This window comes from Embiotoca jacksoni, unplaced genomic scaffold, assembly GCF_022577435.1.
Source record: "Embiotoca jacksoni isolate LCO1_2020_lvr unplaced genomic scaffold, fEmbJac1.0.p SCAF_17, whole genome shotgun sequence".
NCBI lineage: Eukaryota > Metazoa > Chordata > Actinopteri > Embiotocidae > Embiotoca > Embiotoca jacksoni.
The window spans coordinates 12,005,344-12,029,485 of record NW_027185307.1 but is presented as its reverse complement, the minus strand read 5'-3'; the positions used below and the strand labels follow the sequence as shown (position 1 = coordinate 12,029,485).

Here is a 24,142-nt window from a genome sequence, read left to right as displayed (position 1 = left end):
GGTACAAATGTATATACAGGCCCGAGAGGAATGTCTTCACAAGGCCAAGCGTTATCACAGCGGCCCTGAGCGCTCGGCAGCTTTAGAAAACACGTGCGACTAGACAAAACACAAGCAAAATAAAATAACATGTTCAATTTGAGATGAGCAGCATTCAGAAATTCACTGCAAAGTCAGACAATGCAACCCTTTACACTCACATCCTACAATTACACAAAGCGACAACTGAAGGGCTTCAGAAGACACTTGAAAGGGCCGAACAAGTTTGGACACGCTTGGTTTTGGTGGCTGGTGTTTGATTGGATCCGTGGTTGTGACATTGTGAGAGGGTTAAGGTTAGGTGTAGTTGATTTGAGTTGCTAGAGAGCGCTACATATGTTTTGTAGCAACAAATATACTTCAGTCTTTAACAGCTCAATAATTTCTTAAATATAAATCAATAAACCATTATTTTGAAACTAGCCAGGAGTTACTGAGGACTTCACACTCAAACAATTGAACAGATTTATGGATAACTGGCACAACCCATCCGGGGCAGATAAAGAAACAGAAGCTCACTTGTGTGGAAGAGACAATCGCTCTTTGAGTTTTAAACCAAAACAACCTTTTAGCATTATTTGCAGTCAGTTTGTATACAACTATTACACAGTTTATTTTTGCCGTATTCTACTGTGACATCATGAACTGATCAGATTACTATTATTCCAAAAACAGACACAGGTTTGTTCTTTCCTCAAGTCGCTGTGTTACAGTCAGAAGATAATTTAGTTGATAACACAATTTTTTATACCAAACAATTTTTTTTGTAATTCTACAGCAACACCATCTGACCTCCGTTCACAGCTATTCCCTTTTACTTTCAGTTGAAAACTTATTACAGTGTTCAAATAAAACCTGAAATACCAAAAATTCACAATCAAACCATGAAATCTAGTGACTACTGTCTATTCTATGTTTATGCTTGCAAAATCATTCATAGCTGCAGTTTATACCCTGCATATCTTTCCTTCATACATCATGGGCAGAGAGGTGTGGAGAGGATTTCCTTTGGCTGCTGATCTTTATCGGCTGCTCTGGTCTACCTGACATAATCCTCTGGGAGAGCACAGATAACACTGCAGGAAATTCCCAGAGAGATGTGTAATGAAACTCACTGGAGTCCCCACACGTTACTGTGTTAGTTGTGTGTGTGCTGCAATGGAGACAGGCTCCAGGAAAAGGTTTTATCAGTTCTTAGTGAAGAGATGCCCTGTTCCATCTCATCAGATTTACAATGTCTAATTGCACAGATTAGATTGCAAAGTGAGTGTTTGTGTGAGTGGGTGCCAAGGCCAACATGTGGCATAGGAAACACATGGAACTCCTCTGAGCTATTAATTGGCAACTCAAAAACATAACAGATCGGCCTGAATTGTACAAGAGCTTCACCAGCAGATGAGGGAACCTATCACTGACTGACAGGTAACTCTAAGGGCCTCATCAGGACGTCAATAGCAAGTCTGCATCTCCGTCACTGTCCGTGCACCATCATCATAGCGGCAACCAAATGTGTGACGCCTTCACGACTGTTCAAGTGTTGGGGTTTGAGGGGCTGCTGAGGGTGACCCCTTATTGTTAGGTGCTCCCTTTGTGGTCATACTCCTCACTGTACTGAGAAGAGGAAAAGAAAGGCCTCGTCTAACAGTCGGTCATGCCCCAGTGCTCCTGGTAACAACAGGTCCCAAGGACGCAGACCTGCCTGGCCTATATTGGCTTGGCTCTCAGTTAGCGGTGGCGACACTAACCCCCTGTCAGCTGTCCCATTCGGGGCCGAGCTGGCCCTTTATTAAAGCTTTGAAGACTGATGAACAAAGGGGCGTCCTATGTTTAGATGATAGAATGTAAGCAACTGGTTTTCTGCTTGGGCAACACAAGACAAAGAGCCTCCTTCTGAATACAGGGAGTACGCGAGAGAGAGAGTGAGTGAGAAAACTGGAGAGGGAGGGAGAGAGAATAAGGGGTCCGCCACAAGTTGTGGAGATGCTCAGATTTCTGGATGGGTTTAACATTGATGGATCTAAAATCATTGTGAACTGGCGGGCATGTGTGGGAGGAACAGAGGGCTGTCAGCGAGAAATGCAATGATTGATTTTTAATGCAGGTGGTTCTGATGCCCTGGTGATTAATAAGAAAGCCTCAGAGCTAAGGATTCCCTGTTAATTAGAGGACGAGACCCCTGTCAGAGTCTCCTCACCATATGCCCTATATACTACACTGTATACAGCATGCTACACTTCACTGCACCGGGATAAGCAGAACCTTAAGTGTAAAACCTGACTGATGTTATTTGCCAATAATGTATTGTCGCAGACCATCTGGTATGTACTGTATGCCGGCAACTAAAAATAACTTGATAATTAAATAATTTGATGACATTTTTTGCTAACCGTCCTTTGCATTAGGTTAACTGATAAGTAAAAACTCATTATGGCATGAGTTTTGAGAGTATTCGTATACGTTTGCACCGTACTAAATATATATATATATATATACACACACACACACATACCTGGTCATGGCTGGCTTGGAGGGTGCTCCCGGTGCCATGGAAAGTCATTTGCACAGGGGAGAGGGTCAGGTAGGTCACAAAATCCTTACCACTCTGTGCATCACTGTACTGTACCTGGAGGGGAGGAGGTAGACAAAGGGAGTTACCTCACACATAAGTACAGCAAAAAATCCATTCAAGGCTCGAAACACAAGAGAACTGACGCATCCTAAGTTTTCAGTGGGATACACGCTTGTGTTTTTGGAAGTGGTTGGCTTGAGAGTAAATCTTGCATGTCTAATTGCCACCACAGAGCATTTGTGGACAATTATCCCACACCATACAGAGATGGCAATGGAGGGGAATGAATGTAAGGGTGTGTACGTGTGGTTTTCAGAGTGGGGGGACATCCGAGGGGGTAGTGATCACATCACTGGCGACCCCTCATCATTTAGAGGTTAACTTTGCAGGCATTCCTAAATGCTGTGCAATCAGGACTGTTATGACATGATGCTCCTCCGGGACAGTCTGCTCCTGAGATGCAGGGCTTTTTGGTAATACTGCCTGCCTGTCTACCCTACTTCTCGCTGGCTCTCGCTGGCCGCACGCATGTGTATCTGCATGCGTTTTTATCAGTGCACGTGTGCATGCGTTTGCCTGGCCTACTTATGCCCAATACAGCTGCAGGCATCTTAATAAATAGCACAAATAACTATGAGAACTGAAAAAAAAAAAGGGGAATATCTGACAGAGACAAAACGATGAGGGTGGACATTTCTTATTCAATGTGGCTTTGCACTTAAACAAGCAAAGAGAAAAGTAACCTAGCAGGTATGGAAAATTATACAAGCTTCAAGCTTGTGCAGTATAAATGGAGTGCAGATAAATCAGGATTAATAAAGGACTATTTCTACATTTGTGAGCCATAAGAGGTGGAATTTGTTACAACCATAATTAATACCATAATCATGATGTATGAAGCTATTTTACATACTTTTGTCAATTAACAGGTAATTTCCATAATGCCTAATATTGTAGAAAGATGCGTTGAAAACATTTTGATGTCAGTATTTGTCAAACGTATCTACAATGTGCTTGTTGGTTTGTCGCTGTATATTTTTGTTGGCCGAGAAGTTTTAGGCTATTACCTTGTTTTAATCAACATAAAATGTGTGTGATGAAACAGAAGTCTGTGTGTGTACTTTCCTTTGTAACTTTCTCCGCTGGATCAAAGTTTCATCTTATCTATCTCGTAATGTAGTAGCTATACATGCTGAGCCAGTATGTATGCACATGTACGCACACCCAAGTGGCCGTATACGATCTGTGACTGAAAGATTCCAGAGTGAGGTGTAGGTGTGTGTGTGTGTGTGTGTGTGTGTGTGTGTGTGTGCGCGTGTGCACGTGCGAGTCACGATCAGCCAGCCAAACACATGGAAGTCTGCCTATAAAGACACAGTCCCATAATAACACACACAAACACACAGAGATCTGAATACGTGCCCACGGAGATATGAATTGTCATGTGATGTTACGTATGGTACACACGTACATACTGCCGTGTGTGTGTGTGTGTGTGTGTGTGTGTGTGTGTGTGTACACACCTGCTGATGAGGAGATGGGCCCATAGTGATAAATTGTGGAATGCTAGCTGTTATGTGTATGAATGATGAATGTAGTAAAGTGAGCCATGGAAAAAGCTTTCCCTGACAAGTTAATCTCTAATAAATTCTCCAGACTACAACATTAAGGAGAGAAAAAAAGAGAGCAAGAACGGTGAAAAAAAGAGAGCGGGTACTTTTTTAAGAGGAAGAATATAAGAGTTTGGTAACAATAAACCTAAGGCAGAAAGTTGGGGAAACGAGTGAATGAGCTAAAAACACAGCTTCTTCCATAATCTTTAGAGTTCAAGCTGTGTGTGAATAAGTTTGGACTGTGTGTTTATACTTTATGAGTCTTTGTGAACTTTGTGTGCGTGTGTAAATGTCCCATATGCTGGTTCATTTAGGCAGTATGAAGGCCCGTGGCTGGGCGCCTGTGATGTATGCTGTAATCATGCTGTCTGATCAGCGGGCACTCGGCTCGGTTCATCTGTTGCGAGCTGTCGGGTCTCCAGCTGAGGGTGAGGCCCTTTAATGGTGCTGGAGGAAATAGGTGCGCTCTTAAAGCCTCTCACTGTAAAGAGATATAGGCTTGGATATATCAAATTACCAATAATTTCCAACTTCTCCCATTATACACTCACACGTGTATGTGCGTGTGTTTAGTTAATGGAAACTACCAATTACAAAGTGTGTTGACTTTGAGGGGCCAGAGATCAGGAGGTCCCTTACACAAGACACTGCTTGTTTAACCAAATAACAGTGCAAGTTTCTTTGTTTGTGATCAAATTAATTATCAAATGAACTGAACTATGACGTCAAAATCTTCACATCACACATTAAGTAATTAACACTTTACCTCAAGTGTTGGCGCAATGTGCTTAACTCCATTTTATAGAATAAAGAAACTGTTAAACCTATTACAAGCCTTCTGCTGAATAATTGTTTTTTATTCTTTTTTTATATCTGCTGATGCATTCTGTTCATTATTTGTCACAACCATTTATCTGTAAAGCTACTTGAGGCAAAGGGCTTCCTTTCTCAATTTCCTCCAGAGAAGACTGGAATAACTTAATGACTACTGGATGGATTGCCAGGAAATTTGGTCCATCCATTCATGGTTCCCAGACAAGGAGTTCCGATGGATTTGGTGATTCCCTCCTCAAGACTCTTAGTCGTGGTCCGGGGGTCAAGCGCGTGACTTATTTCTTTTCTTTTTCCTCATCCTTTTAGAGCTGTTGAGTTGGATCTGGAAACATTGCAGCTGTAAGCCTGCAACCCACTGACACACTGCATGTGATATTGGACTATAGTTTTAAGTAAACATGATGTACTACAGCCACCAGCCAAATACTGGTTACGACAGCAAAGTTGGCAGGTCACCAAACTTTGCCCGGAGGTTTCTCTTTCATGGTGGCTTTTTGATAAAATAGTCAAAGCGCCTGATTACTTTGAGGATTTACCAGCGACTCTGACCTGCAGGCAGGAAAGAAAGTTGCCTGATCTGCCAGCATCAAAGAACAATATGGCATCATCTCATTTGTGATGATTTGGCGGAAACTGAAATAACGAGCATCTCAAAAACAAACAGTCGATTCTCCCATCTAGCCCGTCTGTTTTGAGTGCATGTTTGCATGCAGCTGTGAGTGCATGCATTCTAAACAGGCCCAACTAATCATCCCAGGTCCCATCACAGAAAACTGCCTCTAATCCACTTCCTTCAGAGACAAAGGAGCAGGAGAGTTACGCAAGGCCTGCGATTGATCGGCGGCACTAATGTGGAACGACCTCTGACATCTGGCTTCTAAAGCTGGATGGTTCCTCTTCCAATGCAGCTCTTCATTCAAATAAACATGAACGCGCAAACTAAAAAGTAATCCCAGTCAACGCTGATGCAACCATGTTCAAAATCTGTTAAGTGCACAAATATGCATGACAACACCAACAAATACAAATCTGTGAAGAAATGTTCGGGGCACAAAAATACACAAATGCAAAATATCCATATCATGTGGACAATCTTACACAATGCTGTCAAGGTAATACGACAACAAATACTTATGTGCGTTGTCATGCTGTTGCAGTTAAAAGAGCAGAACAAAAGCATTGCAGGCGTAACAGCACAATTCCACACAAAGCCGAGTGTGAGCCTTAGATAGTCAAAGAGCATGGAAATAACTTTGACTCTCACTACACTGAACTAGCCCTCTAAGCTGAGGACTGCTATCATTGTTGGCGAGAAGCAATTACAGGTCCATGCTGAGCCCCTTCAGTGGGGACCTCAGGGGTCAAGAGTGTTTGAAGCACACTGTTAATATACCTTTCACTTCAAGTAATGGTCGGAGGTTAAGGGCAAACAAAGCCGCTACTCTAAAAACTTGAAGTGCACTCTGCCGGAATCACAGAGAGAAGACGAGACAAAGAGGCAGAGACAAAGCTATTTCCAAGTTCTATTGATACCAGGCCATCATTAACAATGTAGTTACACAAAATAGATTTTCTGTGCTAAAAAGAAAGTGCAGAGTACCCAGAGAAACAGAAACCACAGTACACTCTCATTCAACCCAACCAGTCGACCACGTAATACATTTAACAGTTGTAAAATGTATCCGTCTTAATTGCTGACACAGTCAGACAGCTGCTCTTTTGGCTGTGCTTAATCTAGAATATGTTTTAGGCAAACATTCAGTGATGCACAGAAACAACGATTGGTGTCCAGGTTATAAGTGTTAAGTGACAGTGGTTATACAAATCGTATGTTCATACTTACATCACTGTAATTAAACACCTGTTTTTTCAATGGCTGAAAAGACATGAGTGCATGTTTTATAGATAAGAAGATATTTCACATCATTCATTAACCATGTGAGTGAGTGTATTTCCCAAAGACTCTTAATAAGAACTGATTTTTTTTCACCAAAAAACTCGAGGTAGAAAAACAAAAACAATATGTAAAAACCCTGCTAACCCTGTTTTTTTTCTTTCTTATAACATTGTATTGTTCTCTGACCTTTGTTCTATCTGAATAAACCAAATATCCAGAGAGATTTGGCCACCAAAAACAACACAAAATGGCATTTTTATTGTTATTTTCCATCATTAAATTGTCATCAAAACACTTGGGACTTCGTAGAGATGGAGTTGAAACTGGTGGAAGAATGCAAGCCCGAGTATTTCTGAGAACAGCGACTCGTGTGAAGATTATGAGGAGAATTGTTTTGGTTTCCAATCATAGTGCCAGGTTAACACACCCTCCATCTCCTATTGCTGAGACTGTGCTGACACACAACTGCTATCGCTGCCTCATATTGAGAATTACATGAAATATGATCAATACTATCAAAATACAAAAGAACAAAGGCAAGTAAAAAAACGATTATGCTGCATATTCAAATTTGCAATATGCTGTGCTGGCACTTAAGGATATTTGATTTAAAGGTTTGCAAATGGGCTTGATTGTGGTGTAAAAACATCATCACTCAGTTTTGCCAAACACGCACAGACACAGGCATACGCACCAGCACGCATACAGAGGGCCACCATGTAAGTAGAGAGACTGTGCGCCGAGCCAGCACAGCATTAGTGGTCTGATTTATACCACCGACAAAACTTGTTTTTCGAAGATCGCTCTTCACACAAATATGCCGCAGAGCGCAGCTGGAAGCCATCACCCCACCGCAGAAATCAAACGTAGTGGGATTAGCCATCCCAAAATGTATTTTCTAACGCAAATCCCAGCGTAAACAGAGAGGAGAGGAATGAGATGATGACAAGGAGGTTGGAAACAAACTGTTAGAGTCTTTGAACGTTTGTACCGGATCAGGCGTTTGATGTTGATACAGAGAGATGAGAGTGTGCGACGGAGCTCAGGGAAGGAGGAGAGAAAAAAAAAAAAAAAAGTGTGTGTCGAAACTGCCAGGCAGGGTACAAGGTGTAGACGGCACCATTTGAAGTGGTATTTCTACACGGCCAAAGAAGGAAGCGGGAGAGAGAGAGAAGAACAAACAACGTGAAAGTGTGAGAAATCCTGGGAACTGTACTGAATGGATATCAACACCAGCCACCCGCCAAGGACAGTGTTTTCATTAACATGGGATTTCCAACACTAAAGTTCTGATTCCAGCACAACAAAGAGTACGTCTCTCCTTCTTCTCTAAATCCATCTCCCAAGATAAGCCTGCCTTGAGTAGACAAAATAACTCGGCTGATTGATATCTCTGCTGCGTTATTGCTTTGGATGGTGAGCAGAACTGATAGACACAGTCGATACTGCTCTACTCTTGTAGGTACAACCTGGAATGAAAGGACAGTATGTTGATCTTTTCCCACTGTGTGCAAGAGGACATTAACCGTTTAAAAAAAAATTCTGCAACATCCTGTGTTACTAAAATTTAACATCTAACCCTCACGAACGTGTTATGATTACACTTATTGTATTTTTTTTAAAAGTGCACCTTTAGAGGGATCCTGCGTCCTCTTGAGCAATCCATCTCTGCACACCTCACGTACACACAAGCAATACAAAGTGTTCCATCAAATTATGTTTTATGCAGGTCATCAAAATTCTACAAGCTGGTTAAAATCTGTGCTGCAATACACAAAGCACTTCTGTCATATGTTCCATTGCAAAACCAGAACACAACCTCAGGAGGGGTGTAATTTCTAATTCTTGCTAGAAAAAGGTGCCTCACTCACTGTACCTGCCAGTTACTGAGGAATATGGCTTATGGTATTACAGTATGCACAACGAAAGTAATGAGAAGTGGGCCTACTGGTCAGTGATGTATTGTTTTTATGCACATTGGACAAAACAAGGCAAAAGACAGAGAACCAGAATGTGATTTAGAACTCGAATGAATATAAAGTGGGATTATCCTGACAATATCATTGTCTCGTCATAGTGGACCTGATTTAAAGAGAAGCACAGCCTTCCATGTACAAAAGAAAAGTTTGATTTATAAGCAATAAAACCCACTGTTGCTCGGTTCAGTGCATTCATGGGTTTTTCTGCTACAGCCCTAAAGCCATCTCACACGTCTCCGAACGGATATGCTCATACTTCAACAATCCAACTGTCTACAGAGGCGCTTTACAGTTTACGTTTTACTCTCACCCTGCAGCCGAAAATGTGACCAGAAGCATACGTTTGTACTTTAAGTCTATTTACTGCCGTATGTTAAACACATAACTGCAACAGTTGTGCATTGGGCTCTGAGTGTTTCCAAAACGTGGGTGACTCTCAGCTCAATACGGGGCCTGAATGCATCCTGTATGGACAGAGACGTGCTGTAAGACCAACAGCTTATGGGGGCTCCTGTTAGCTAAAAATTGCAAACCGCCTGGAGAACATTGCTGCAGTTTGCTGACCTTATGTCTTCTCGACTAATATCCCATGACTTTAAATAAATTAGGTGCACTATCCCCTACATAAATCTGCCAAACATTATGAATATATTTTCTGAAGCATAAATAAACTGAGAAGATCTTTTTATCTGCCCGGCTCTTAAACATTCATGTCTAATTTTGGTCCACACATAAATAACAGCATTTGATGACATTCATCCACACTCCCCTCTTTTTCATTAATTTACTTTTAAATCTCTCGAACTCTGCCAGACAGAGAGAGCTGCTCTGATAAACACACGGGTTTTTCAACAGCCTGCTCGCATTCAAAAAATAAAGTTCATGCAAATAGGTATGAAGGCATGAGACACAATGAATCAGGTCTAAAGCCTCAGGTGTGTCTTCATCCAGATGTGTACCGTGGCTCCATTTGAAGGTGATAGGGGAAAAAAAAAAAAAAAAAAAAAAAAAAAAAAAATCATTAGATTTCCATCAATCATTGATCTTTTATAAATTCTTCCTGCTCATGTCTGAATAAAGTAACAGTTAATAATATGAAGTGGTGGCAGTCAGTGTTGACTCTATTAAGTGAAGTGATGGCAGAGTAAATGGGCAGCTGGTGACTGCAATGCCGGGTCAAACCCTTCAACATTTCCAAACTACACCAACAGCGAGGTGAATCATGAAGTTAGTAAACTTGAAGAAGTAAGAAGAGAAAACAATTGTGATGGCGATGCACAATAACCAAAACACTATCCTAATAAACCAGACAAAGCAACGAGAGATGCACAGAGACAACTAGAAATATAGAGAATCTGTTACGTGGTTTTTACTCGGTACTTCATCCTTGGTCCATGTGTTGTCTATTACCTCCTCCTTTTTTGTTTCTGCCCTACTTCCAGCTCGCATACCCGCCGTGCCAACAACACGCTAGCCAAATTATTAGCAAAGACACACACACACACACACACACACACACACACACACACACACACACACACACACACACACTCACACAGATGCACACACAGACGCACACACAAACACACTGGAATAGGTGCCAGCATCCTTGCTCCAAGCTGGCACGAGTACAACACACTGTTGCTTATCCAGTCAGAGCTTCCACTAGAGGCTATTTTCCAATCAAATCAAAAGAAGGGCTTAGCAGGTAGGCCCGGGCCTTTGTCTGTGGGGCTGGATGGATGAAACAGACACTATGAGAATGTCCTCTGTGCTTGCTTAGTTGCTTTAATCCAGTGTTGAGCAGTCACTGTAATCCGCTCACTTGGATAACATAATTATATTACAAAAACAAAGTGACTAATCAGAGCAGGAGATTATTATCAAATTACCAAAAGAGAAAAAGTTCTGGTAGATCTGAGTGCTTGTTTGTTGATGAGTGTGGTTTAGACTCAACACAGAGCAGCACATTACGTGACCAGTGGAAAAGCAGACAAGTGTAGTTTTTGGCAAAAACATTTGAAATCTGCTGCGATTTGGACCACAAAAACATGAAAGAATACATAATCCTAAAACAGTCTGTCTAACATGGCTGTGTAAGCAACCAGAGGTTCTCATTACAAACGTGCATGATGTGAAACATCCCCCTCAATGGAACACATCTTGTCCGTATGTCACAATTACAGCCTGAATTATTCACTTAAGAAACACACACAAGACAAAATATGTTGAGTACACAGATGCTTGTTTGTGTATTTATTCACAGACACGTGTGTAAGGATGACCAACCAAAAATATATTTACAACTATGTTGCACTGGTGAAACTTGATAAAGTTTGGGAACTACAATGCCTTAAACTTCACAGACAAGCTTTGCCCAACTCTTCCATTTCCACTAAACAGAACATGCTGTGTGTGTGTGTGTGTGTGTGTGTGTGTGTGTGTGTGTGTGTGTGTGTGTGTGTGTGTGTGTGTGTGTGTGTGTGTGTGTGTGTGTGTGTGTGTGTGTGTGTGTGTGTGTGTGTGTGTGTGTATACAAGTGTGTTTGGGCTTGGCCAGGCAGCAGAGCTCTCTCAGGTTACACACACACAGGAAGGCTCAGAGCAATAACAAAGGCCTTTCAAAGGAACCCTCAGCAGGTTAAGATAAAATGTTTTCGCTCAAACTGATAAAAAGCATCTGCAGCTTAAATGAACAGGCGCTGGTATCAGTGGCGTGGTATGTGCAGCAGATCGTCCGGAGCAGATTAAAACAGACACTGAGACGTGTCCCTCTTCGACACAGACACACAAGACTGCTAAGAGCAAGTGTGTGTGTGTGTGTGTGTGTGTGTGTGTGTGTGTGTGTGTGTGTGTGTGTGTGTGTGTGTGTGTTTCGTTTAGTACTGACAGAAACACCTGTGAGGTTTAGTTCCAGTGTCAAATCCACTGCCTGCCAATAATGAACAGAAACAAAGAACGGATAGTGTGTTATCAAGAAGTTCGAAACTCTTCACACGAGTCCACCTGTGCTGTAGGAAAGTCACTCTCATCCCTGTTCTTTTAAGAAAGTCTTTTCTAAGCAGTATTATTGTAAACAACCTTCATCTCATAACCACCTGTATGTTTGAGTGTGTGGAGCAACATGCTTTCTACATTTGTTGATACAGAGAGTCTGCTTCTGTCATGTGAAGAGGCTCCATATGGTGCGCGCGCGTGTGTGTGTGTGTGTGTGTGTGTGTGTGTGTGTGTGTGTGTATATGTGGCTGTGTTCCTGTGCAAATGTATTCTTCACAACCACACAAGTTGACGACGACCATATTCTTATTTACAGCAGTGGCCTACAGGGAGAAGAATCAGGGCGGGGAGGGAAGGGGGGGTTTATGCACTTTCGTGTGTGTGTGTGTGTGTGTGTGTGTGTGTGTGTGTGTGTGTGTGTGTGTGTGTGTGTGTGTGTGTGTGTGCGCACGCGAGGTGTTACATTTATGCACAGTCACGCTAATAATACACACGAACTGTGTTCTGTCACTTTAGCATGTGTGCAAACTGAATGACTGAAGCTGTTTTAGTTTGAATTATGACTTTTATGACCAAATTGATGCCAGCTCAAATGGCACGCCTGCATTCCACAAGTGAAATAAATGGGAAATTGAAAACAATTGTATGCATATCAGCATGGAGGCCTCTGTGATGAGGCTTTTACCAAAACAAAAAAAACAAGTGCAATGTGGAAAACTGAACTATATTCAAGGAACATTCAGATTTATTACTACAGAGTTATTGTTTTCTTAATTTTGGCCAACAGTTATGAAAGGCATTATGCCCACCAAAGAAACTGCATATTAGTTTGGTAAGTATACTGCTGGGATCTGACGACGTAGCAAAGCCCAATGGAGAAAGAAAGACGAGCAGTCAAGAGAGATCGTAAACAGGCTGTTAAGCCAGAGGTAAGTAAAGCCAAAAAGTTGCTATTAAGCAACATATTTAGTTTTTGCATTTAATAAGCTTCAGGGAAAAGTGCAAATTTCACATCACATCACATCACATCACGCAGCACAGGCCACATATCTAATAAGAGAGGTGACTGGCTAAAACCATAATATGGTAACTACATTATAAAGTTGGACAAATTCTAAACCAGGAAGTCAGTGAACTGTGATAGTTCACAACGGACACGGTGGGCAGTTTTACCATAAACCTTTGTTTACTTTACCAAATAAATTTGCCCAATCTCAAATTTGTTCCAGCTCTGTCGGGGTGTTTCCAGATCTCAGCAACAAATTTGGTTAGAGCAACGTTATTATTACCAACTGAACTCCGGTTGTATGTTATTAGAATTTCCATTTATTGCATAAACTTTCGATTTTTTTTTTCTGCACACAGTAGCAGCCTGTCCATTGCATCTTACCTGGAAGCCCTGGATGCGAGCCAGGTAGTCCAGCTGCTGAGCTGGCTGCACCGAGACACCACAGGCCAGGTTTTTCCCCTTCATGGGCAGCGAGGCATCGGCTGTGGGTGACTGACCATTAAGCAGCAGCTCCCTGGCCATGGTAGCGGTTGGGCTGGGTGAGGAGGACGAGCCACTGTAATAAGGAGGGTGTCCTGGGGGTAGCGGGGCAGAGCAGGGTCCCATGTCTTTGGATGCCATGTAGTTGACGGAGCCCCCGTTGCTGCCCCCGTTGCCCGGAGCATTGCCACCCTGCTTTCTACTGGCCTCCATCTCCTGATAGACATCGGGGCTGAGGTGGAGCAGACCTTTCTGGGCTGGAGGGAGGTTGGATAGAGGAGATCGAGATGATGGGGAGAGGAGGGGAGAAAAAGAGTAAAAAATAAGGGTCGGATAAATGGACAGATACGGGGGGGAAGTTGAAATAAAACAAATCGGTAGAAATAGTGTTAAAGTGCAAAGAGTTTATAAAGGAGGTGAAAGGAACAAATGTACGACAATGAAAGAGAGAAGAAAAAAAAGGGTTATTATGGTTATCGCTCTCAGTATTAAGTGTTTTTTATATATACACAGACATTTCTCACTACGAGAAAAAGACAGGTTGTGTTTGTGCATGTGTGTGTGTCCATTTGTGTGCGTACAAGTGTGTGTTCCCAAACTGGCATTCCATCGCCAAACGCAGTTGACGGTTTCCTGTGGTTTGGCAGGTCCGAGCACTATCAAAGTGTCTGCTGGGAAGCACACACAGCTTCTTTCTTCCTCCCTCCCAAACACAGACGCAGGGACACAAATGGAGCATCGACCAATATCAACAGAGCGTCTATGACTTCATCTTTGATGGGAAACAGCATCATCAGCTAACCGGCATCCTGCTCCACTTAGAAAAGTCTCCTCAAACGTAGATCCAACAGAACCTGGCTTTTAGGTTCAGATCAAGGTTCCTGTGAGAATATTTTGATGGCTTGTGGAAATGTCCCGAGCGACTTGGATATGAGGGGCTGAGGCACCTTTGTTGTCTGACCAGCTTTTCTTAAACAGGACGCAGCTCAATCCAGACACATTGCGGTTCTCGCCAGCTGAGCAAAACAGTGGTCCAAGACTAGATTCCAATCCAAACCATTTGGATACATTCCATTTGTTTATGTTGGCTTCCTGGACTCTGCTATCACCGACTTGAAATGGTTGTGACAGGTGGAAACACCATTGGGTTGAGGTTCAACGCTTTCGTCACTTTGCGAAAGTGAGAGGCATGAAAGAAGAAGAAGAAGCAGAAGCGGAGATACTGGAGAAAGGATAAAAGAGAAGGATGAGCTGTAAGCCAGTTCAGATGGAAGAGGAGGTGGGGATGAGTGGATGTGAAACCCATGTGGAGCCTCCAAGCCCAGCCGAGGTCACAAGAGACAGGAAGACCAGCTGTCTGCATATCTGTGCGTACGTCTGTGGGCTTGTTTGTGTGTGCATATGGACCAACAGCTGGGAGGAAAGCGCTGGAGTGAACACATGACTGACAAGCCACTTCCTGTTTGAGTTAAGTTTTACCATCACACAGACACACACAAAGGCAGAGAGTTTTGCACACTTGTAGCTTACTCTAGTCTACGGTTTCTGGGAACCTGCTGACAGTGTTTCCCATTACGAACAAAGAAGTTTGCGTTCCTTTCCAGAAGAGCAGAAAAGCTGAAGGAAACAGCAATGAAATCCAGGGCTTATTACTCATACTACAACAAACTGCCCCTTGCCAGCAATGACACAACTGCTAGGATTTTTTTTCCCCCCTCCCAATCATGATGACAACTTTAATTTGAATTTACACAAGTAAACCTTGCAGGCCTGTGCATTCTGAATGTAGCATCATAAAAAATGAAAGGTGTTAGCCAACATGACATCAGCACTGGACAAAGAGTACTGAAGGGGGAGCAGTCAATGTAATCCATGTGAGTTTGTGTAAGTGCCGAAGTGTGCATGTGAGGATGTTTGCATGTTTGCATGTGATACTCAAGGCTGGTGTCAGATGGTAAGCGAGAGCGTGAGAGCAGGGAAAAGCAAGACTGAGACCAAGGAGGACAGACGGGGAAAGTGATTAAGAAAGAGTGACGGAGTGTGTTTGTGCGTGATGTTGGACAGCAATTGTGAAATTGTGTACATGAAGTTAGAGGAAAAGGAGAGCAGCAGAGAAGCAGAGTGAGGCTGAGAAGTGGGGAATGAAAGAGTGAGGGAGAGTGTGTTTGTGGTGCTGGTTCCAGGCAGTTGTGGAGGGGTCCCACCCAGACTTGGTGTCCGGTGGGCCAGGGGAGCCCTGGAGGGAAGCCAGAGCCAAGCATGAGACTGATCGAAAACAGATAGGGCCAAAGCCCGCCGCTATAAATCACCACTGTGGAGCAAGACCTTCACATAGTTCACACATGCACACAATGCACCGGCGCACACGCGCGCACACACACACACACACACACACGCGCACACGCACACACACACACGCACACACACACACACACACACACACACACACACACACACACACACACACACAGCAGGAAATGAAATGTGGCAACTCAAGTGAAAAGCCCTGCTGAAATACCCATGGGAATAGAAGGGAGAAAAATCACTCTCTTCTTACTCCTTTTTTTTCTGCTTTCTTTTTACGCTCCCTTCCTGTCTCGAAGCCACCCTGTTTGTTGTAACACATAGGGCAAAGGACACTTGGACACACACAAACGGACACACACACGGACACACACACAAACAAAGTGTATAACGAAGGTTAAGTGTGTTTTGTGAGGAAGAGGAAGAAGGGAAAGAGCGATAAATGAACAGTCCTTGACAGATTTACCTACTTTCACACCTTTGCCTTATATAATGTAGAAGTATTCTTTACGTGGTTGACTTTACTGGTCAATGACAGTACTGTAGATGTATTGAAAACAGTTTGCATGTTACCTCGGGCTGGCAAATGGCACAAGCAACCACAAAGTTAACTACAGTTAAAAATGAGTACTCTGTGGGATTTAGGGGCATGTAGCAGTGAGGTAGCAGAATGCAACCAAATCAGCACCCTTTGCCTCGCCCTCTCCTGACTGTGTAGGAGAATCTACTCAGGATGGGCTACAATAGAAACATGGCGGTGCAACATGGCAGACTCTATGGAAGAGGACCTGCTCTCTATGTAGCCATGACGGGCTCATTCCATGAAAACACAACAATTCTTGCTGTGCGTTCAAATACCCATACTACCATACTATTTAGTATGCCAGAAAACCATTTAGTATGTCCCAATACATAATATATGAAATGTAGTATGCCAAGAGCACCAGGATGTCCCACTACATCAGCTCCTATTTTGCAGTCTGCAGGCCAGCATGCTTCTCTGGCTGTTTTGATCCACAATCCTCTGCACAGCAGAAGATACATCACATTGATCGTGCTGCTGAAAGAGAAGGAGTATAAGAATAAGAAGAAGTATAAGAAGAAGAAGAAGGAGGAGGAAGAGGAGGAGGAGCAGCAGAAGAAGACGAAGACGAAGACGAAGAAGAAGCATACTCATTCCAAATCGCATCAATGTTTTTTCCTCAAATGGCACACTACGGATAACAATAGATGACAGACTAAGAGGGTCAAAGTTTAAGGAACATTTTTGAAGAAATAGTATGTCCCCATTGCATACATACTACATGCAACAGTACATACTTTGTAAGGGTCACTGCAGTACGTACTAAAAGTAAAAAGAGAAAGCACGCAATTTGGAACGCAGCTTTAGTTTCAGGTGATTTTGCACTAATGACAAAAGAAGTCGGAATATTGTATTATTAAAATAGATTCCCTTAAATCCTACACCTTCGAGTATTTACAATTTCGTATTTGCCATTAACTTTGCAGTGCAGACATCTTTACACTCTACAAGAATCCTGTGCTAAACAAAGCAAAACATGCAGTATTAGACTCATTTTTCTGCTCGTCTTCTTTTTCAAAACCTTCCAGCCCATGTTTTTCTCGGGTGTGATGTAAACAGATACAAGCTGTTCTTTTATAGTGCTTCTGAAAAGTAATCTGCGAACACTGGTCACTAAGTGTCATTTGGAAAAGCACTCCACAACGTGTACAAATTTAAACACACTTCTAACCAGCCAGAACAGATCAACAAAGTCTACAATATCAAGGATTATAACTTCCCTGTTAACTTTTAAACTTGTATTTAAAAGAGTAGGAATTTAACTGTGAACACATCTCCTGTAATTCAAACACCTCTAAGGTTTGTTAACAACTGCCTGTAAAAGAAATTACTAGTTTTAAAATCTTATCACACACCAATGATTCAAGAGAACATATTTTCTGCTGTTTATGTTTTTCCAGGCAGAGTTTTAGTTATTCTCACTTCTGTCCAATAAACTGCATACTCAGTCAAAACAAAAGGACAAACCAGAAACATCTTCCATTCAGCAATCACAGGCACACACAGAGAAAACTGAGACCAGCTGTATCTGTTTGAATGAGTTGTAAATGGTGTTTATGCAATAAACATTATTTAGACATTAGCGTCGTGTGAGTGTTGAGCAGTTTGAGCAACTTTAAAGAGCAAATTAGCAGATAGTTAAGCGTCATGCTGAGTGTGAGATAAACTAAGTGGAAATGGCACCAGACCAAAGGCACACGCCTAGCCAACAATAGGAATAATCACCAAATAAGGAAGACTTTGTTTCCCAAGAGGCTCTACTCTGGAGGTATTGGGCAATGTCTAGAGCTTGGGCTACCATAGAAACCACAACCAACATAATAGTTATCCAGAAGAACAATCATTTATCTACAAATATAATTTAGATCCGTCTTTCAGAGAATTTTAATAAATCACAGAATTGAGAGCTATATAAGATGTGGCAGAGGCTCATCTGGAATCTGTATATCAAGTCTGCGGGATTATCTCTTTCAAAGTTTTGTACAGTTTAACATGATAAAGCTGAAACATCACATCCAGTCTCCTTTCCAGAGTGAAGCTGGATACCCCGTGTCACAGCACTGCAGCCCTGCCAAAGGCCTCCATTAAGCCCAAGTGACAACAGCACATTTGAATCTAATAAGGCTATCTGTTTGTTTTCCACTCAGCTGCTCGACATCTCACAGACTGTTCATTTGTACCCTAAACTTCTTCAGCTGCTGACATTTACTTTGCTGGTATCTTGTGTAAAACTGCTCACACTGGGTCCTTTTATCAATCTGGGACATCACAACAAACCAAGCATGGAAATTTGTGTAAGCAACACCATGACTATGATTTCTTTGCATAACCTTTTTCACCTGTAATAAATATCAACTTCTTCAGCTCCAGCTCCATGTGGAACAACTGGAAAAATAGCAGTTCTGCCAGACTCTGGAAAACAAGAAAACAACTGGAAATAGAATGTGAAGACTTGAAATAGCCTCAGGCTTGTTTTTTTTCATTGTTTTTATATTGATTACAGACAAGATAGCCAAGTTTACAACCAATACAGCTGAAAGAGACCAGCTGTTTCATACAAAATTTCATCTTTACGCTTTTCAGTTAACAGTCCTTTGAGTCCTACCCCTCCTCCATAAATCAAATGTCCCTTAAGTCACAGTCCTATGTAAATTCTGACATGAATCTTGACATTAAATTATTTCTATGGTTACAAATATTTGTAAGTAAAAGATTTTTTTCTAAATGAGGTGATGACTAAGGAGGCTGTCTTTTTCATGTCTCCGTTTCTTCTTCATATCTGCTTCCATGTTTGACAGAGACACACTGAGACTTAACTGCATATTTACATTCAGCTACATGCCAGCTTTGCGCTTGTTTTATATTATATAACAGCATCACTTTATCTGTAGCCATAGCAGCATTTGTCAGAAATAAAAGGGGTGTGGCAATCAACATTTGAGATGACATGTCAGTATTCTGTGACACGTGAGACTAAACAAGAGTTTACAGCAATGCGAGCAGCTCCATGAAGCTGTGCCTTCACCTTCCCATTGGCAATGCAAACATGCAGATGTGTAAAAGATATAATGTTAACCATGTTTACCATCTTAGTTTAGACTGTTAGCATGCTTATATTTGCTAATTAGCACAGAGCACAGTTAAGCACTTAATATAGCTGATGGGAAAGTCAGCAGTTTTACTGATATTTGGTCAAAAATCTAAATCCAGGACAAATTTAATTTTGACCGGATTATGTCATGAGTGGGAATGTAAAATGATTACCAAAGTCTACAGGATCCATCTTCTGGGGGCTATGAATGTCTTTACAAACATTTCATTGCTATATAAATAATACTTACTCGAGATATGCACCGACTGATTAACTGATGTTGTCATTCTTACAACCATGTCGCTACTGTGGCTAAAAACCTCCACCTAAACTGCATCCAATCTAAAAAAAAAAGAAAAAAACTTAATATGGGAAAGAGAGCTCAACTGAAATTTGTGATATCTCATATTAAGAACTGCTGTCAGCATCTAAAAAGAGGAAACGCAGTCACAGTCTTACCAAAAGGGAAATAATGGAGCAATACTATACTTATGATGTAAACTACCATACCAAGCTTCCATTTTTGCAGTGTTCGTAATGATGATGTTAATTCAAAGTTCAAGTACTTTTTAAGAAAGGCTTTATCTTATTTTGCCAGTAGCCGTCATATGATAGACACATGCTGATCCATCTTTCTTAATGAAAACCCTCATTTCATAACATCATATACTCTGCCTCATCATATGCTTTGCCTCTCTCTGTGTGTAGGATTAAGGGTATGTGTGTGTGCATCTGCACTGCTGTGTGCTTGTGTTAATCCTGAGTGAAAGGCTATGTTTTTTGCACAGGAAGGCAGCGGGGGGACTCCCCGGAGGGCCTCTGTGTGCCGGCCCTGTAAGCCTGTGTGAATGAGCCTGAATTCGCAGGCTCCCCACGAGGACGCACGGCCAATTAAGCTGACAGTCAGAAGCCCATTGACCAGTCACAGAGATTAAACGCCGGGCCATCTCGGTGGCTAAAACCACCTGCGGGATGGAGGGAATGATGGAGAGCCGGAGAGGAGGAGGAGAAGGAAATGGAAAGAGACACAGGGAGACGTGCCGATACTCACTGTTACTTGTCGCTTCGGTAAAAGACGCCTTTTGTCCGTTCCAGCCTTTGTTGTCCATCTGTAGTGATGCGGACAGAAGCAGAGAAAGGGGGAGGTAAGAGAGACGTAGATTCTTGAACAGACAGCTTCTTCACGCATGTCAGACAAGTTCCTTCCTACTGTTTGGACCACAAAGAGACGAGCGCTCACAGGAGGGGATGCTTAAGGAGCCTAGTATCTCAGCTACTTAATTAGAGGGGGTTGTCAATGTTTGCTCACGAAAAAAAAAAAAGCTCCCATTCAGTGTGTTACTTCTGCTGTGGTATGCGTGTCTGCCTGCACAAACACACGCAGCCACAAACGCGTGTGTGAAACAGAAACAAATCATTTCTGATGTGTGGGACAGCTGAGGAGATGACATGGCTGTAAACAAATGCACCCCACAGTCTCTTCACACCCCTACACAGAATACCCAGACTCCCCAGTGGGAATGCAGTGCGGGAGAGCTCCCAGAGAGGAGACAGAAGGGAGGCAGGGAAGAACGGAGAGACAAGCTATGCGACAAAAGCTGCAGAGCTCGAGGTTGTCTGAGGATCAAAAGAAAAGTAGGCCGCCTAACTAATTCTTATAGAGACGTTTCTAGAGTTGTCAAGCCGACGCACATCAATGTATCGGCAACTAGCTCCATTCTGTCTAAATATTCTGCCTTGAGTGTAACCAGAAATGTCCCACCTCTTGGCAGCAAATTCGTTTTTTACAGTGAGACTCAATTCACCGTTTATTTCCAGAACGGCCGACCCCTCATTCATCTGAAACCTCAAGCAATAAAACACAGTGGTTTAAAGGGTTAACATATAAGAAATGCAATGATAAAAATGAAAATGAATATGTGACACGTCCTTATCGACACACTCAACTAGGAGCATTTTCAGTGTGCAGGGTGTTCCACACTTTTAAATACTAATGTGTTGAAGCTTTGGAAAATTTGTTGTTTGAGGTAACTACAGAGAAAACCAAACTGAGTAATGTCAGTTTGACTGTTTCTATTCGTGATTGAAGAAAAGGGAATCAGTGCCTGCAAACTGGGATGAGGTTCACTTGGAGATTAAAAGTAAATTTGACAGTCATTAATAACATAATAATAAAATAATATATACACGCAGCATCACAACTAACGGGCTGTCTGGTGAACAATTTATATTCTACAGAGAGCCCGGTTATGTAACATCATCTCTATCTGATTCTGCTCCTCTGAGCTCAAAAACCAACGAGGTGAATAAAGATGGAGGTGATCAATGGCTGCTTGCAAAACACACTGTGTTCAGAGGAGCTGAACAGGTTACATAACAGGTCAGCTGCCTTGAGTGATAAATCTGGGAATCAACTGAGTGTCAGTAAAGCCGCACAGGGCTGTAGGGATGAGATGAAATGAGGACGGCGCACACATTTTCTTTATGTAGTCCTTCAGCTCACAGCTATGCAGGTGCCAGCACCCCTCAAGCCTTACTGCAAATAACAATTGCAGACTTTCCTACATGCATGTAAATGTGTGCCTGCATTTATGAAAAAGACATTTTTACTACACTGTTAAAAATAGTTCACGAGGGGCAAAAAAAAAAAAAATCAAAGTACATTTCTGTCCAGAACAGTAAGGAATTATATTCTGTAAGAATCAACTGTTTGACAGTTTTACAGGTGTTTATTTCACCACCTACAAAAATCTGAAGTAAATCGTAAATCATATTTGTGAAATAAAATCCCCAAAAATTCATGTTATGACAAGAAAAGAAATGAACTTGTCAGAGCTGGAAACATTCACATTTCTAAACCGGCAACAGTTTGAAAGAAAATGATTGTTTTCATGATGTGAAACTTTTACAAGTTCCCATTCATGCAACTTTGTCACTGTTTTTGGATGTTTATTATCTTGGGTGGGTTGGATGGTTAACCACATGCTTATGCGTCTGGTATCCATTTTGACTTGATGAAGATTCAGTTGGGATTTAACCACCGTTTGTTTCTTTGGGGCTTGGAGTCAGTGTACTGATTTCCAATAGCCTTGCACCTACGTGTCATGTATTATGATCAATAACACAAATTACTGTGAGCTGCACTTAGGCTCCTTTGACTCAGTCGAGCAACGACGGCATACAGCACAAACTGTTTAAAAAGAAACTACCTGCGCTTACGCGAGGCAGGCACTACAATAAACAAACAGTTATACATCATAACAGAGTGTGAGGCGTGTGTATAACATGGATATAAAACAAACAAGTCGGCGTCGGCAGCAGCAGTGATGTACGGTTTGTACCTCGGTGGGATTCTGGGGGACTGTAGAGGCCTTGTATCCCAGCTGCAGCAGCATCGCCTCGGCTGCGTTCCGCTTGGCCACCTTCTTGTTGGGTCCTGTTCCCGTGGCAACGTCATTATTCACCTTTACCTGCATGTGCACGCAAACAAGTATACACGAGATAAAAACATGAAAAATGGTTAGCTTTATCTTCAGATTCATACGCCCCCGTTAAAGTGGCAATGAATTACTGGAAATGAAAATAATATTTTATCATGACTTTCTTCTTCCTTTTACACTTTCATTCACTTTTAGCTGAGAACACTCACTTCCTGAGGCGAGGCAGCCATGCAATGTACATCGCACGATGAAGTGTTTGTTTTTCAGTAATCCCAAAACATTAAATCTGTCTGCACAGAATGTAAGCAAAAATTTCCAAGAGAATATCAGACGTCGTTATGTTATCCAAACAGACAATTACACTGTACAAATAACATTCTGGGAGCCAAAGCCTGTGAACAGCCAGGCCCCAGTGCACTTACTCAAAGTGGTCTGACATGCTACAGTAAGTACTCCTCTGAATGCATCGAGTGGGACACGACATAGAATGTGAAGGAAAGCCTCAATAAATTACTGAATCGCTAAAACAAACACAATTGCTCTTTTTTATTAAATTTGAAAAGATGATCAGCTCCTCAAAGGCATTTGACACAAGGTGGAGCCTTTTCTGTAACCAGTGATGGGTTCGGACAAAAGATGCGAAAACAGAGGCTCATTTGAGCCCCACTGCTTACCAAAGGAAACAATGTGGAAATTTTAGAAGAGTGAGTGGCCTGCACAAAAGCACACACACACTCACGGGGCCTAATGCGTGTATCAAAGAGGCATGGAGAAAAGGTTTGAGGCTGAATTACTGCCCAATGCTAAGAGAAGCTCTGTTCTGCGTATGAAAGAAAAGGATTACGCAAAGAGAGACAAAGAAGGAGAGTTTGACTGAGAGATAGAGAGACAAACAGGAAGAGAGAAAGACAAATAGAAAGGGCTGTAAAAATGTTGTGCATAAATTAAAATGGAGTGGGCTATGCCAGCTTTGTTAGTTGTTAGTCTCGTTAAAGCAGCGAAGCTAAAAAAATAAACAAGCTCTCACTGAGGTTGACTTTTATAGATACACTGAGTGCAGCAACAGCAACTACGGGACAAGAAACACACTAACATGGTTTATATTTATCAGCTCTGTGTTTCCCCTCCAAACCTTCACATCCTCACGAGAACAAAACCAAAGCAGCTCCTTGATGCTGCGTCTTTCATGATTGTAGCCCTGTCGGCTTTCCAAAAGAGACTGTAAAGACGTTTATTCATTACTTTGCCACCCTAACACACAATATGAGGAACAAAGTGACTGTTTATTGTGAGCATCTTTTCGGTCGT

The 24,142-nt window shown here is 42.1% G+C and overlaps 1 protein-coding gene across 6 annotated transcripts in view; it reads right to left on the bottom strand.

Annotated features, from left to right (window-relative positions):
• Nucleotides 1-24,142, bottom strand: part of stau2 (staufen double-stranded RNA binding protein 2) — an 84,731-nt gene that overhangs the window by 23,868 nt on the left and 36,721 nt on the right. For 4 of the 6 annotated variants that reach the window (XM_069151632.1, XM_069151635.1, XM_069151633.1 and 1 more), the window contains 4 exons: nt 22,736-22,864; nt 20,446-20,503; nt 13,318-13,673; nt 2,549-2,662 (listed from right to left, as the gene is read on the bottom strand). In XM_069151632.1, coding sequence (XP_069007733.1) covers nt 2,549-2,662; nt 13,318-13,673; nt 20,446-20,503; nt 22,736-22,864 — 657 coding nt within the window. The remainder of the gene's footprint in view (nt 1-2,548; nt 2,663-13,317; nt 13,674-20,445; nt 20,504-22,735; nt 22,865-24,142) is intronic. The other 2 variants (XM_069151636.1, XM_069151637.1) reach the window with 1 other exon arrangement.